Source organism: Diabrotica virgifera, chromosome 8 (genome assembly GCF_917563875.1).
Source record: "Diabrotica virgifera virgifera chromosome 8, PGI_DIABVI_V3a".
Taxonomy (NCBI): domain Eukaryota; kingdom Metazoa; phylum Arthropoda; class Insecta; order Coleoptera; family Chrysomelidae; genus Diabrotica; species Diabrotica virgifera.
Window position 1 is genome coordinate 87,787,842 of NC_065450.1, and position 13,537 is coordinate 87,801,378.

The following is a 13,537-nucleotide window of genomic DNA, read 5'->3' on the forward strand; positions in this document are numbered from 1 at the left end:
CAGAAAATATTTCTAAAAAGATTTTAAGTATGTACAAGGCTACAACAAATGTTCAAAATTACCTCCTTTAAAGATGACAGAGTAATTTTATATTCACCATTGGCGCGCGTACGGGTAATGGCCTGAATTTTTTAAAGAAAAAAATAGTACGCCACTGAGATATGTCAAATTAAAAATTATTTTTGATTTCCTCGTTTAATTTACGACAAAAAATTGTTCTTGTCTTTTTTTCATATGAGGCGCCGTTTTTCTGCAAAAATAAAACATCTTAACGTTTACAACGTATTTGAAATAAGTTTCTATGAAATCTACCTCGAATAATTTGTAAACGTTAAGATGTTTTATTTTTTTGTATAAAAACGGCGCCGCATACGAAATAAAGACAATAATGATTTTTTGTCGTAAATTAAACGAAAACTTCAAAAATAATTTTGAATTTGACGTATCTCAGTGACGTACTATTTTTTTCTTTAAAAAATTCAGACCATTACCTGCACGGGCGCCAATGGTGAATATAAAATTATGCCGTTACCTTTAAAGGGGGCAATTTTGAACATTTGTTGTAGCTTTGCACCTAGTTAAAATCTTTTTAGTAATATTTTCTGTTATTGTTCTACTTTGGTAGTATTATATTGGAGAGTTCTTGATAATGTATTAAGAAATGAAAAATACGCGCGAAGGTGTTTTATTTTTCGCATAAAAACGGTGAACCAAATGAAAAAATACAAGAAAGGTTCTTTTTCATAAATTAAACGTGGAATATAAAAATAATTTTTAGTTTGAAATATCTCAGTGACGTACCATTTTTTTCTTTAAAAAATTCAGACCATTACCCGTAGGCGCGCCAATGATGAATACAAAATTGTTATTTGTTTGTCAAAAAATGCGCAATAACTACCTCTAAAGCCCACCAAATGTAATTTTCATATCTCAACCGGTCTTATAGAGCAATAAAAAAAATAGGCAGTTTAAAATAAAAATTTCAACACCCTGTATCTCGGAAACGAAGCATTTACGGACATGTTTACAGAGCGAACTGCCATTATTTTTTCATGTAGAACTATCCCTCAATGTTTTTCGTACTTATTTACTAACACCCTGTATAAATAAAATTGAACAGTTACCAATAGGATTTTTCAACGCCTCTATTTGTTTCGAGCTCCTGTCATATGTCGTATATTAATATTAGTTACGTTCGCGGGTACCTGAAATTGTAAGAAAATTGGATAAATTATCAGAACACGCATGTGCACTTTAAAATAATATAAATAATATCGTTAATAGATAAATATATAAGGTATAGTATAATTTAATAATTATTTATTAATATTAATTAAAAGTAAATATACCTTGTATATTTATCTATTAACGGTATTATTTATATTAAGTGAGGTTAAAAATTGTCGGCGACAATTTGACAACTGTACCCGCGAACGCACCTATTATACACGGATTATACGACATATGAGAAACGTTGAAAAGTTCTATTTATGCCAAAATGTCACCTTCGTTCGATCACAGTTAATGTGTGATCCGGACAAATGCGCTTCATAAAAACGCTTTATAATTTGTTTATACGAATTAAATGAAACAAGCTATGGTATATTTTTTTAAGTTTATATTATTAGAAATCTTCAAATGTTCAGCCCTGTGATGAATCACCGAAGTTATTTTTAACTTTTACTTTAAAGTTAGGATAACTATGACACATAACTATCTCCATAACTTTTACGTAAACTCCGTGTAAAGGATCATTCGCCGTTATGAGACGAGTTATTTCTCGAACGTTATAAAAGGAAAACAGTTTTGATGTCTCTAACAAAGAGAACCTTATGGAGAATCAGATAGTATGATAAGAGAACCTTATGTAGTTGGAGCGAGAAAGATAATGAGAAGATAATGAGAAGATATACCTCTCCGTCGGAAACCGCCGATGACCGAACAGCAAACAGTCACGCCCTTTTAAATGTTGTACTTAGTGTGTGCGCCAATTTTCAGCTAAAACTATGCAAAAGCAACCGAGAAAAACTGTTTTAAACAATCTTTTGACAATGCCTCCTCTTAAGGAAGTCGATAACCTAAAAGAATTAAGTTTTCTGTTCGTTTGCCCCAACATTTTTGCCAGACAATAACATTTTTTGTTTAACACATTCGCGGTCATGACTGCATATGAAGCCATTTACTCCATAAGAATACGTGTATACAATGACAGCGTGTCCGCGAATGTGTTAAGAATATAATTACTTGTAATCTACTACTTTTGTCGGAAAAATTGTTGTGAAGATAAGAGATGCACGAACCAAGCATAGTTTAAAAGTATAGTTCACTAATAAAAATTAAATTTTTTGTCCGACTGTCGATTTGCCCCAATATTTTTGTCGGACACTTAGATTTTTTGATTTAGAATATAATTACTTATAAGCTCCTATTTTTGTCGGAAAATGGTTGTAAATAAAAAAATTCCAGGAAATTGACATCTTCGGCGCATCCGACTGCGCATAAGCCCGTGAAAATTGTCCGACAAGGTTACCACATTATTGTATAAAGGTTTTATGGTAGATTATGTTAAAATTAGCCATGTGGTAATAAATCTAATATTTTCATAAATTTGATATATTTAGCGTGTCCGACGCGTCATATGGCCCAATATTTTTGTCCGAAAAAATTGTTTTCGCTGTTTATATGATAAAAACCATTGATTAAAATAAAATTACCAATAAAGAGTATTAGGTACTATAATATCTAACATACAAACATGTAAATACATTAAATACATTAAATAAGTAAGTATTATCTAACACACATTGTATGTATTAAATAAGGTGAAGCTTCAGCTTCATAATTTTTATCGCAGAAATTAAATTCGTAATCTAAATAACTAAATATATTTTTTTAAGCAAACATTTTTTTTAATTAAATTTATTTGAGAATTTCACATAAGATGCAAGATTAAATGAACTATTTAATACAACTTGAATTTACTGTAGGTACACGTATTACCACGTATTACTGTATTATTTCTTTCCTATAAATTCAATAATTTTTAAGGAACACTCTTGCCTCAAGCCGGATCTGTGTATTGACATGTGATATTAAGAATCGTTCTCTTCCTTACCGGCAATATCGGTTGACAGTGACAGCTAACTGTCAACAACTATCAAAATTTTTACCTTTCTGTCAATCTTATTTTTATCAATTTTAAACTTATCAACAAATGTTTATTTCTAAGCCCTAGCAGCTTTAATTAGTGTAAATTTAGTGATATGTTTATCAAGTGCTTACGTGCGATATAACCAGCGAAAGATGGCGGAACCAGTCACATTTCAAGACCAACAAGAGGGTACATCTTCCACTACTGTCACTGTACTCGAAACTGACGATAGAGAACAGGTACGTAGTAAACAGTAATTTTGTAAAGCTCAGTTTTCGGTAAAATGTATTGTCCTACTTTTCGAGTGTTGTCATGTACGAAACAAATCACCAACCAAATCAGAAAAAAATCCATACAAATTAGTTCCAATTCAGATGAGTCTCCATTGGACGGTATTAGAATTTTAGATTTGACCAGAATTGTAGCTGGCCCTTTTTGTACTATGGTTTTAAGTGATCTAGGGGCTGAAGTTATCAAAGTTGAACGTCCAAAAATGGGGGATGAATGCCGTAAATGGGGCCCACCTTTTGCAAACAACACACAAGAACCTTGCTATTTTCTCTCAGTCAACAGAAACAAGAAAAGTATGTGCGTTGATTTGAAACATCCAGAAGGAAAGAGTATATTGTACGATTTAGCGAAGAAGAGTGATGTCTTGGTAGAAAACTATGTTCCTGGCAAACTAGATGAGCTGAAACTTGGCTATGAAGATTTTCGAAAAGTGGCACCACATTTAATATACTGTTCAATCACTGGTTATGGTCCTGATGGTCCTTATAAAAATAGACCTGGTTATGATGTTATAGCAGCATCTATGGGTGGTTTAATTCATGCTACAGGTACTATAAGCGGAGAACCAGTCAAAGTTGGAGTAGCTATGACAGATGTAACTACTGGTAGGTGTTTTTGCAATTACTTTAGCTCTATAGTCCATTCATTCATGGTAATATATTGCAAAACCTTCGGATTTTAAAGAATCGCTTAGGTTGACATGAAATTTGGCATATACATAGCTAACGCTAACATGTTGAAGAAAAAAGTGATATTGTGCAGATGTGTGCTTTTGCCCTGGGCAGTGTCAGTTCTAGGGTATAAGGCGCCTGCCTACAACACTAGCATAGGCGCCCTTTGGCTTTTTAAATTGATATTTTTTAAAGCACCAGCAGAACAAAAAGCTCAGTTTGGTGCCCCCTGGACAGGGCGCCCACCTTCAGTGCATCCCTTGCAGGCCCGTTATCACCTGTCCTGGCCCTGGGGATGAATACCACCCCTTCTTGGTGGTGAAAAAACGTATGTTCAAAATAAGTCCGGAAGTGGATAAACTGACTAATTCTAAGCAACTTTTGTTCTATAGTGTTTTTTCAGCAAGTCAATACTGTTTTAGTTATTTATGATACAATGTGCGAGTGAATGTGTTTATTTTTCAACAAAAAAATCATGTTTTTAGATGGTTTTTCGCAAATAATTCAAAAAGTATTTCATTGAAAAAAACCGAACTTAGCAAAAATATTGAATATAAAAAAATTAAAAAATTGTGTATAAATAAGGTCTTTAGACCTAGTACAAGCAGAATTGTAGCCAATGGAAAATAGATGCATATTCATTAAATTCCAAATTCCGAATATTTCAACGTGAAATAACCAAGAAGTGAAGCACTTTCTGAGAAAAACTCATTACAACTTTTTTTAAAGTGTTTAAAAAAGGCTTAATTTGTGTTTTGTAAAAAAGTTTCTAGTATCAAAAGTAAATAAGTTACTCTCAAAATAAAGTTGGTCCCTTTTTATTTAGTCAAAAGAATCGTGAAAATGACCCCTTATTAGCACTCCAAATGAAATTAATATTGTTATCGCTTCATAAGTTACTTTACTTATGTATTGTTTATATAATTTGTAAGTTTTATCTCTTCAAAGAGCTTATTTTTGAAAGGGCTTCAATGAGTCATTTCATTAGTCACCAGTGTATGCAAATTTTGAACAGTCATATCTTAACCAATTTTTATTTTACAGAAAAACACAAAAAAAATATTCAAAAAAACAAAACCTACATTTTTTTGAGATGTTTTTACTCTTTGAGATTTTTGGTATCACTAATAATTTGAAGAAAAGGCATTTTTTCAAAATTGACAAAATTAATTTTTACTTTAAACCAAATTATTTCAAAAATAAGCACTTTGAACCAATGAAACTTACAAAAATCATATAAACAATACATAAGTAAAGTAACTTGTGAAGCACTAGCAAATAATTTCATTTGGGATGCTAATTAGGGGGTGGTATTTACGATTTTTTTTTACCAAAAAAAGGGACCAACTTTATTTTGAGCATAACTTGGTTACTGATGCTAGAAAGTTTTTTTAAAAAACAAAACTGTTAAACTGTTTAAAAAAGTTATGATGGGTTCTTACCGAAAAGTTCTTTATTTTTTGGTTATTTCACATTGAAATAATCGATTTGGAATTTGATGAATAAGAACCTACTTTTCATTAGCTACAACTCTGCTTCTACTAGGTCTACAGACTTTATACATACACCATTTTTTATACTTTTTATGAGCTATATTTTTGTTGGAAAATTAACATATTTACTCTCAAATAACTTAAAAAGGATTGACTTATTGAAGAAACTCTATAGCAGGGGTCCTCAATTAGTTTCCCTGGGGGTCCGGGGTCCGGATTTAATGATGCCTGTTTCTGGTTATTCTGATTCGGTTTCTTTGCGGATTCTTGTTTAAAAAATATCCCCTATAAACAAATCAGAAATTTTTGGGCAGAAATTGTTTAAATTAAAACATCACCTTTTTTGCCCCTGAAAATATGTTTTTAGCATTTTTGGGTCACCATATAAAAAAAAATTGTCATTTTATCAAAACTTAAGAGTTTTCAAGCATAGAAAATGCGTATTTTCTTGCAACTCAAAAACTATCAACTTTTCAGAAATATAACAAGAGACCTTTTTTGTTTAAAATTACTTAAGTAAACTAAAAATACATTTTCCGAGGTACTTTTGAATTTTTGTTTAAAAAAAATTGTTTTGCCTGGCACCCTTCTGATTTGTTTAAAGGGGACATTTTTTAACAGGAATCCACAAAGAAATTGAGTCAGAAACATTTTTCATACGAAACTGGCCTCACATATGGACTAATATGGAAAGGAAAACTAATAATATCTGATTGTTTTTTGGTCACTGTAGACTTCAAGCTTTCCGGGTACAGTAAATAAAATATAAATTCATTGTGTATTGTTTTGATGTTATTATCAGTATATTTTGAACACAGCAGTATTATAAATTGTTACTGAGAATATTTTAAAAGTCAGGAATTAATATTTTGAGTGCTAATGAAGTTTTTAAACATCTTTAGTTTTGTACATAGTTATTAATTTTCTTAAGTCCAGTTATTGAAACTGAGGAATTTAAAATATTCATAGTATAAAATGGTAATTAACATGTTATCTTTTCTACATTAGTTTCAATGAAAACTGTTTGTTGCAAACTTATCAAATCTAAAAATTATTTTAATTAAATGCACATCTGAACAGTACTCCCACTTAACATATAATAGGGAGGAAATGAATATAAAATGAATATACAAAAACGCATGTGACAATTTTATATTTCTTTACTTACTTAAATTCAAAATTAATGATTATAGTAAGTATAACAATAAGGGGAAAAACTCTTTAAGAAATTAAATTATCAGACAGAAAAATGTCATTTTTGTTATGTACAACCTGCCTGAAGTTTTGAGTGAGTTTAGTGCAACTGATTCTCATTAGGGAGTTGAGATATTCATCGTTAGCTGAGATGTGTACCAATTTTTAATAAAGTTCATTCTTGATAAAGCGGCTTCGTACACATTAGTTGAGCCAAACATACGACACAATTTCATGGATAAACATTTTCAAAATTGCCAAACACTAGGTATATTCTGAATTTAATGGCGGTCCACACAAAACTAGCCCAAGGTCCAGATGCGGACTGCAGTCCACCAATTGGTGACCCCTGCTCTATAGAACAAAAGTTGCTTAGAAACAGCCAGTTTGTCCAATTTCGGACTTTTTTAAATGTAAGTTTTTTCACCCCCGAGAAGGAGTGATACTCATTTCCAGGGCATAAGCACACATTGGCACAATATCACTTTTCTTGAAATGTTAGCTATGTGTATGCCGAAGTTCATGTCAATCCAAATGGTTCTTTAAAATTCCAAGCAAAAACCATGAGTAAAAGGACTACTAATGAATGTATGTATGTGTTGAATTTTTTAATGCTATGGTTCTTTTCATGAGGATTTTTCAGTGCGTCACAAATGATAGAAAAAAAGGTAAGTCCGTGATAATATACATTTATAACATTTATTCTAACATGACATTTTAGTTAAATCTGACAGTTGTCAAATTTTATTTGCAATTAGGCATAAAAACAAATCAATTGTCTTTATTGCATTTATAAAATGGTATTTTCTTTGATTTGTATAGTCTTATAAATTGTACGGATTATATTCGTAGATATATTATATAATTAGTAAATAAATTTTTTTCTATTAGAGCGCCATCTATCGACAACCAGACGTGCCTTTTTTTCTGTCATATACAATTTAATGCGTTAGAAAGAAACAGAAAAACTGTGACGCACTGAAAAATGCTCATGAGAAAAACCATAATGGCTTTTAATAATGTACATATAGAAAATATTGTATATGAGCCCTTTCCCCACTCAGTTGGTCGAACATTGGATTAAAAAAAATTGTTTTTAACTGTCCAGTGGAAAAGTGAGGCCTGTCAGGCCTCATTTATATGGAAATACAATGTAATTTTATTTCGCCTGTCTGCTGGAGGGCTAAGAGCTAAAATAAGAGTTCTAAGTGAACTTTATTGATTCTTATTTATGTAACGCTTACTAACTAACAGAAGTGATATATTGCTTATAACGGTCATTGTGAGGAAGAGTTAAAAAGTATTGCTATAAGTAAAACTATCGTTTAAAAACTCCAGGAAATGTGAAGAGATCACGTAATTTGCAAAAACACAAAAATTATTCTATTCAGGACACTGATATTTCCCATTGTCATACATGCTGCAGAGCCATTAGGCAATGAAATCTGGATATAGGGAACAAATTGTTGCTTTGAAATATTCACTTAGAGGTAAATGCTAAAAATACCATGGATCCTGCCGAGCTCAACTTCACAGAATAACTAAGCAACTAGTTAGATCATCATGAAATATTTTGGCTATTTTATATAAGACATACTAACGATTTGCTCGAAAAGCTAGTATAACAGAGAAAAGTTGAAGGAGAAAGAGAAGATCCGTAGAAAGATGATATAAATACATATCATATGCCACAATGCCCACATACATGTATGAAATAGTAATGTGTAGAGATTCAATTTATTCTCCTCTCCTATCAATTGAAGTTTACTTCTGATCCTCCAAGAGATACCTTTTATCACAGGTCTTTAAGGATTTTCCTTTAAAAATTTTTAAGGAGGAACTTATCTACCTTTACTTTACTATGCACCAAATTTCAGCAGCAAACGTAACAATTGATAAGACAATTGAGGGGCTTGGAAGTAAAAGGGTTTAAGTGCACTTTTTTCAAATTCTGACCTAAGTACAGATTCGCATACCTAAATGGTATTATAACTTGGTGGTAAATTGATCTAAGCATATTTCGCCCTACAGGCGCCATCTATCGCCATTACATTTTGTTCAATGAAAACAATTGCAGTTTGCTTTGGTAGTAAACAGGTTTATCCGTGCTCTTGAACCGTTTTACCACAAAACTATTTTTAATATTCTGTAAAAACAAATAGTAAGAAACGGGTTTAAGTGCGTTGAACCATTTTACCACAAAATTATTTTTAGTATTTTGTAATGTGTAAACACACGTTAATACAGGATTAATTTCAAGTAAAAAAATATTAGATTTGTGACCAATTTTGAAGACTAATTAAGTATTATGCAACGTGCCAGTTGTAGTTACACTGTGGATAACAGCTGGAACAAAAATGATTAGTAATATGTACATAGTTAACATCTGCACTTAAACCGTTTTACCAGTAACATTTATCAACACCATGTACCGATTCAAGTACATTTTTTTAATAATTGAAAAAAAAAGGAAGGATATAGTATGGGTAATTATATACCCTTATATTTTTATCACTTTATAGTACATTGTACACTAGACAAATTTTAGTTTACTGACTCCTAGAATTTATAAAACTCAAACAACTTTGAAGCTGATTATCTCAGAACTACCAAAACTGCACTTAAACCCTTTTACGTCTGGCCCCTCAATTATTGTCTTATCAAAGTTTTGTACAACCTCTTTCTAGTTTATCTTCACTGCGATATGGACTTTAGCAGCATTGCATGAGTAAAGTATGTCATGTTTTCCACCATAATTCTTTTTGAGATCTCCTGGGCAAAGACTATTGTTCCCAAATTAACAACCACAAATTCATGCCCAAATAAAATGCTGTAGAATACTTTTGACAGTTGGAATAGCTTTCTGATGCATGTAATATCAGGATATTATGTTATTATAATAATCAAACAATAGTGATGAGCGCCCTAATAACCGGCAAAAAAACGCAAGAGATGGGAAACATATTTATTTGTGAGATAAAAAGAAATTTAACTAGTGGAGGTAGAAAATTTAGCGATAGAAACCTATAAATTGACATTTTATTGATTATTTCCTAACTTTAGACGTATCAGAGGAGTATGTCAACTAAAACTGTCACTGTCACAGTGGCAGTTACCAAACTCGTCCGATAACTCTAAAGCTAGGAAACAATAAATACAGGATGTAACAAAAATACAGGTCATAAATTATATCACATATTCTAGGTCAATCATACAACCAATCATACGGTCACTCCAAGTCATATTGCAATAAACCGTTTGTATGCGTCAAATGCGGAAGAGCCCACAATACCACAACTTGTAAGAAGACTAGAGAAACTCCAGCAAAATGTGCATTATGTGGTGGGGATCATCCCGCAAATTATAAAGGATGTGAACATTACCAAAAAATTTATAATATTAATAACAGGTATCATAACAGAGGAAGCGTATTAAATCCAGCAATAAATCAAATACATACACAACCCAGAATATATACACAACCCAGGATTCAGAATCAGTATGAAAGTTACGCTCAAGCTGCAGCAAATAATCAGAACAATAACGAAGATACAGCTAGTATACTTAACAAATTTCTAGAAGAGTTTAAAAATTTATTTAACCAGCTAATGCAACAAAACAGTATAGTGCTCAACATGATTTCCATGCTAGTAAATAAAGTAAACTAACAATGTCTAAGTTCATAAGAATGGCTCAATGGAATGCCAATGGTCTTCCTAATCATAAAGAAGATATAAAACTATTTCTGGAACAAAATTTCATAGACATACTACTAGTAAGTGAAACCCATTTTACAGACAGAACCTACTTCAAGATACCTCTAAGTATAAATTATATTACACAAATCACCCAGATGGTACAGCCCACGGAGGTTCAGCCATATTGATAAGAGAAACTATAAAACATTATGAAAAGCTAAAATACGAAACAAATGACATTCAAGCAACATCGATAAAAATACAAACTCTTCCATATGATATAACTGTCACAGCAATTTATTGTCCGCCCAGGCATAGACTTACAAAAGAAGATCTTCTACCCTTTTTCGAAACTCTAGGGCCAAAATTTATAGCAGGTGGAGATTACAACTGTAAACCTACGCTATGGGGTTCACGCCTAACAACCACTAAAGGCAGAGAGCTAGCAAAAGTTATCCAGGATAAAAGCTACTCATTCCTATCGACGGGATCACCGACATATTGGCCAACCGATCCAAATAAAACACCAGACCTATTGGATTTCTTTATTACAAACGGAATATCTCAATCATATACAGATGTAGTACCAAGTTTTGATTTATCATCAGATCATAGTCCCATAATTGCCACAATTAGCACAACGGTGATAATCAAAAAACCAACACCTCGACTGCATAGCTTCAAAACAAACTGGGACACATACCGGCTAATCATAGAACAGGAAGTAAATCTACTAGTGAGATTGCAAACTCCCGAACAAATAGAAACAGAAACTAATAATCTAATCAACTTACTTCAAAATGCTGCCAAACAGTCTACCCCTCAACCTGGACAAAAAAAATTTTCAACCAACATTCCTCTTGAAATAAAAAGACTAGTAGCAGAAAAACGAAAAGCCAGATCAATTTGGCAAAGAACTCACAGACCAGACGACAGGACAATTTATAATAACAAAACTAGAAACTTAAAAACAGTTCTAGAACAGATGAGAAACAACTCATTTGAAAACTATGTATCAAACCTTTCGCGTCAAGATAACTATCTGGAAACCAATCAAAAACAAAAATAAACCAATAAATACTTTACCTCCAATTCGGAAAAACTCAATACCACCAGGACCATGGGCAAAAAGCAACAAAGAAAAAGCTGATTTATGTGCTGAACATCTAACTGAAGTCTTCAAGCCACACGACAATGATCAAGTACAAGAAGTAGAGCAGGAACTAGCCTTACCAATTAATCAACGAGAGCGGCTAACTTTAATTACACCGAAGGAGATCAAAGATGAAATTAATCATTTGAATGAAAAGAATGCACCAGGCACTGATCTCATAACAGCAACAATGCTAAAACAACTTCCTAAAAAAAGGTATAATGAAGTTATTGTACATATTAAATGCAATCTTAAGACTTAATTATTGGCCTATATCACTAAAAATTGCCCAAGTAATTATGATACCGAAACGTGGTAAAGCTTTAACGGATGTTTCATCATACCGTCCAATAAGTCTACTGCCAATAATGTCAAAACTTCTTGAAAAGCTGTTACTTAAAAGAATTATGAGCGACCTAGAATTCCAAAACTGGATCCCAGAACACCAATTTGGATTCCGGCAAGGTCATTCTACAGTGCAACAATGCCATCGCATATCAAATGTAATTAATAGAGCTTTGGACAATAAACAGTATTGCACAGCAGCCTTTCTGGACATCAGCCAAGCATTTGATAAGGTATGGCACCCGGGATTACTTTATAAAATCAAAAATCCCTACCCAACAAATACTTTGACTTATTAAAATCATATCTAAATCACAGAGAATTTGGAACTAAAGTGGAGGATGAACTATCAAACCGTAACAAAATTCAATCAGGAGTCCCACAAGGTAGTATATTGGGTTCACTTCTTTATGTACTGTACACATCCGATTTACCAACCTCTCCACAAACCACCATTGGAACTTTCGCTGATGACACAGCAATATTTGCAACTGAAGAGAATCCAGGAGCTGCAGTATTAAAACTTCAAGAACACCTAGACCAAATTGGACAGTAGTTAAAGAAATGGAAGATAAAAGCTAATGAAACTAAGTCAACACATATAACTTTCACACTAAGGAAAGACCAATGCCCAAATATTAGCCTTAATCAAGTCAACATACCACAACAGAACATCGTCAAATACCTGGGGCTTCATCTTGATTCTAAATTAAACTGGAAACAACACATTTTAAAGAAGAAGAAACAAATTGAGTTGAGAGTGAAAGAAATTAATTGGCTTATAGGTAGAAAATCTCGACTCTCAATTGAGAACAAACTGCTGATTTATAAAACAGTAATCAAACCTATATGGACGTACGGTATAGAACTATGGAGTTGTGCCAGCAAATCAAACACAAAAATTATCCAAAGAACTCAACCAAAAATTCTACGCACCATCGCAAATGCCCCGTGGTACATTTCCAACCAAACCCTTCATACAGACCTAAACATCCCGTTAGTCAGCACAGTAATTCAAGAAAGTGCCAACAGACACCACGAGAAATTGGGAGGCCACCCCAACCAATTAATATTACCATTACTGCAGCCACTAAACAACAGAAGATTGCGAAGATTATGGCCCACAGATCTTCGCTGAAACTGAGGTGAAACCGCTGGGTGATGTACCTCACATAACGCCATTTTAGTGTACAATACTACATTGATATAAGTTATTGTACTTGTTATCAAATTAACTCATAGAATATGTAATTCTAATTGTTAATAAATACTTACAAAAAAAAAACATATTCTAGGACCAACAATAGTTCGAATGAACTTACCTTACCTTATTTTTTATTGAAAATGGACATGTGACATTCTTCTGGCGGGAACATCTTAAAGGAAAATTATAGTGAAGTTTGTGTACACCATAAAAATTTATGGGGGTTTTGTTCCCTTAAACCCCTCCAAACTTTGGTGTATGGTCCTTATTATTGTGGTATCATTACGGAGCGATCAAGTATTACGTAACGCGATTTTTGGAGATCTTTTACCCCCCC

The 13,537-nt window shown here is 32.6% G+C and overlaps 2 protein-coding genes across 5 annotated transcripts in view; one reads left to right on the forward strand and one right to left on the reverse strand.

Moving 5' to 3' along the window:
- The window catches only part of LOC126890780 (sodium-coupled monocarboxylate transporter 1), a 315,978-nt gene that overhangs the window by 277,308 nt on the left and 25,133 nt on the right, over positions 1–13,537 (reverse strand). Inside the window, exon 1 of one of the 4 annotated variants that reach the window (XM_050659971.1) lies at positions 3,283–3,429. The exons of the other annotated variants lie outside the window; for them this stretch is intronic. The gene's annotated coding sequence lies outside the window, so the exon portion shown is untranslated. Of the gene's footprint in view, positions 1–3,282; positions 3,430–13,537 lie in introns of those variants that run through there. 4 annotated transcript variants of the gene reach the window in all.
- The window catches only part of LOC126890782 (succinate--hydroxymethylglutarate CoA-transferase-like), a 91,915-nt gene continuing 81,812 nt past the window's right edge, over positions 3,435–13,537 (forward strand). Inside the window, exon 1 of the mRNA XM_050659974.1 lies at positions 3,435–4,047. Coding sequence (XP_050515931.1) covers positions 3,435–4,047 — 613 coding nt within the window. The remainder of the gene's footprint in view (positions 4,048–13,537) is intronic.